This window comes from Galeopterus variegatus, unplaced genomic scaffold (assembly GCF_000696425.1).
Source record: "Galeopterus variegatus unplaced genomic scaffold, G_variegatus-3.0.2 Scaffold223, whole genome shotgun sequence".
NCBI classification, from domain to species: domain Eukaryota; kingdom Metazoa; phylum Chordata; class Mammalia; order Dermoptera; family Cynocephalidae; genus Galeopterus; species Galeopterus variegatus.
Genome location: NW_007726334.1, coordinates 792,983 through 794,452, shown reverse-complemented (window position 1 = coordinate 794,452; position 1,470 = coordinate 792,983). Strand labels below are relative to the sequence as shown.

Below are 1,470 nucleotides of genomic sequence, written 5' to 3'. Positions count from 1 at the left end.
ATGCAGAATTTAAGAAACTAAAACCAAAATGTCCTGTCACTTTTACATAATCGTTCTGTCCGCTCTGTCACTTATAACTGCCTACAGACAAAGCTACCTTGATCTCTCTTTCTCCTGGATACATAAATTCTCATACAAAGTAATGCATGAGTTAACTCTAGCACAAGGCTCTCTCGATCCATGTTAGTCCTCAACCCAGAAATATGCACATGCATACACTCAGAACTCCACATGCAATTTTTATGGGTCCATCCACAAATTCAGGGCCGCAGGCACTTCCTCAAACACATCCCAGAACTATAGGTAAGAGAATGATCTAATGATATTATAAACTTTCCATAAAAACCAGTGCTCAGTATGGAATTTTATACAACTCCATGCAACCATGGGCCCCAATGTATCTAATTTAAAAATTAAACCGTTAACTCTTGGAGAGTGGGGACACACACAACACAAAGAACTTCACAATCTCATTTGCAATTAAAGACAGACAAGAAAGCAATTACGGTTAGGTGGCTTCTTAGCTTAGTAGGAGACCTGTGAAGGAAAAGGACGCAGGCTGTCTAACCCTGCAGATCAGATGAGGTTGGGGGACAAAATGTAAAAACTGAACGGCACTGTACTCACATGGTGAAGGAGCCAGGGGGAGCAGACACTCGCCGCAGGTCCGCAGTTTGCACCTGATGAACACTAGAGGCAGCAGGGAATGGGCAGCGAAGACAGAGTCAGCACGACAGCGTGGACAGACAAGGAACAAGCCAGGGAGAGAAAGAGAGACACACAAAATTTAAACAGAAATTAAATGAGCGCATCACCAAACAGTGAGTGAACGGAAAAGAAAAATCAAGCCAGCCACGGAAATAATCCAAAAAAGCCAGTGGTAGCGACGAAGCCGACAGGACACATGGAAGGGGCTGGTTCTAGGCAAGCCACAGACTGGAGCAAGGGGCCAGTGCAGGAGGTGGGTTGGGGGGGAAAGCGGGGCAGGGAAGGCGGGAGGGATTACATGACCTCTCTTGCTCTGGGTCACTTAGGACACCCCGGGAGAAGAGGCACACACTTACACATCAGAGAATGGTAGGCTGGCACAGTAAACTCATCTTTGAGGAGATTAAAGGTCAGTCTAGTCCTTTCACACAGGCTTCATGGCTCCCCAGGCTTTTAGGAATGTTCACATCAAAAGACAACCATCTTGAAAACAGTGACTCAAACAAAACTTTAACTTCCTTCAATTAAACAATGAAGGCTTTTTAAGAGTTCCAGAGGCAATACCAAGAAAGCCTACTTCCACCACTATGATGCTGTAATTCCACCCACATTCTGGGTAGAAAAGTGAAAGCATAGACTTTGCCCTTGCCTCCCTTGTTTTATAATGGAGAGAGTCTACAGTGGCTATTAGAAAAGACAAAATGCAGAATTTAAGAAACTAAAACCAAAATGTCCTGTCACTTTTACATAATCGTTCTGTCC

General features: G+C 44.4%; 1 protein-coding gene across 1 annotated transcript in view; it reads right to left on the bottom strand.

Annotated features, from left to right (window-relative positions):
• Positions 1-1,470, bottom strand: part of DGKI (diacylglycerol kinase, iota) — a gene marked incomplete at its 3' end in the record, with an annotated part of 182,455 nt that overhangs the window by 25,305 nt on the left and 155,680 nt on the right. Inside the window, exon 20 of the mRNA XM_008566126.1 lies at positions 628-690. Within this exon, the coding sequence (XP_008564348.1) occupies positions 628-690 (63 nt within the window). The remainder of the gene's footprint in view (positions 1-627; positions 691-1,470) is intronic.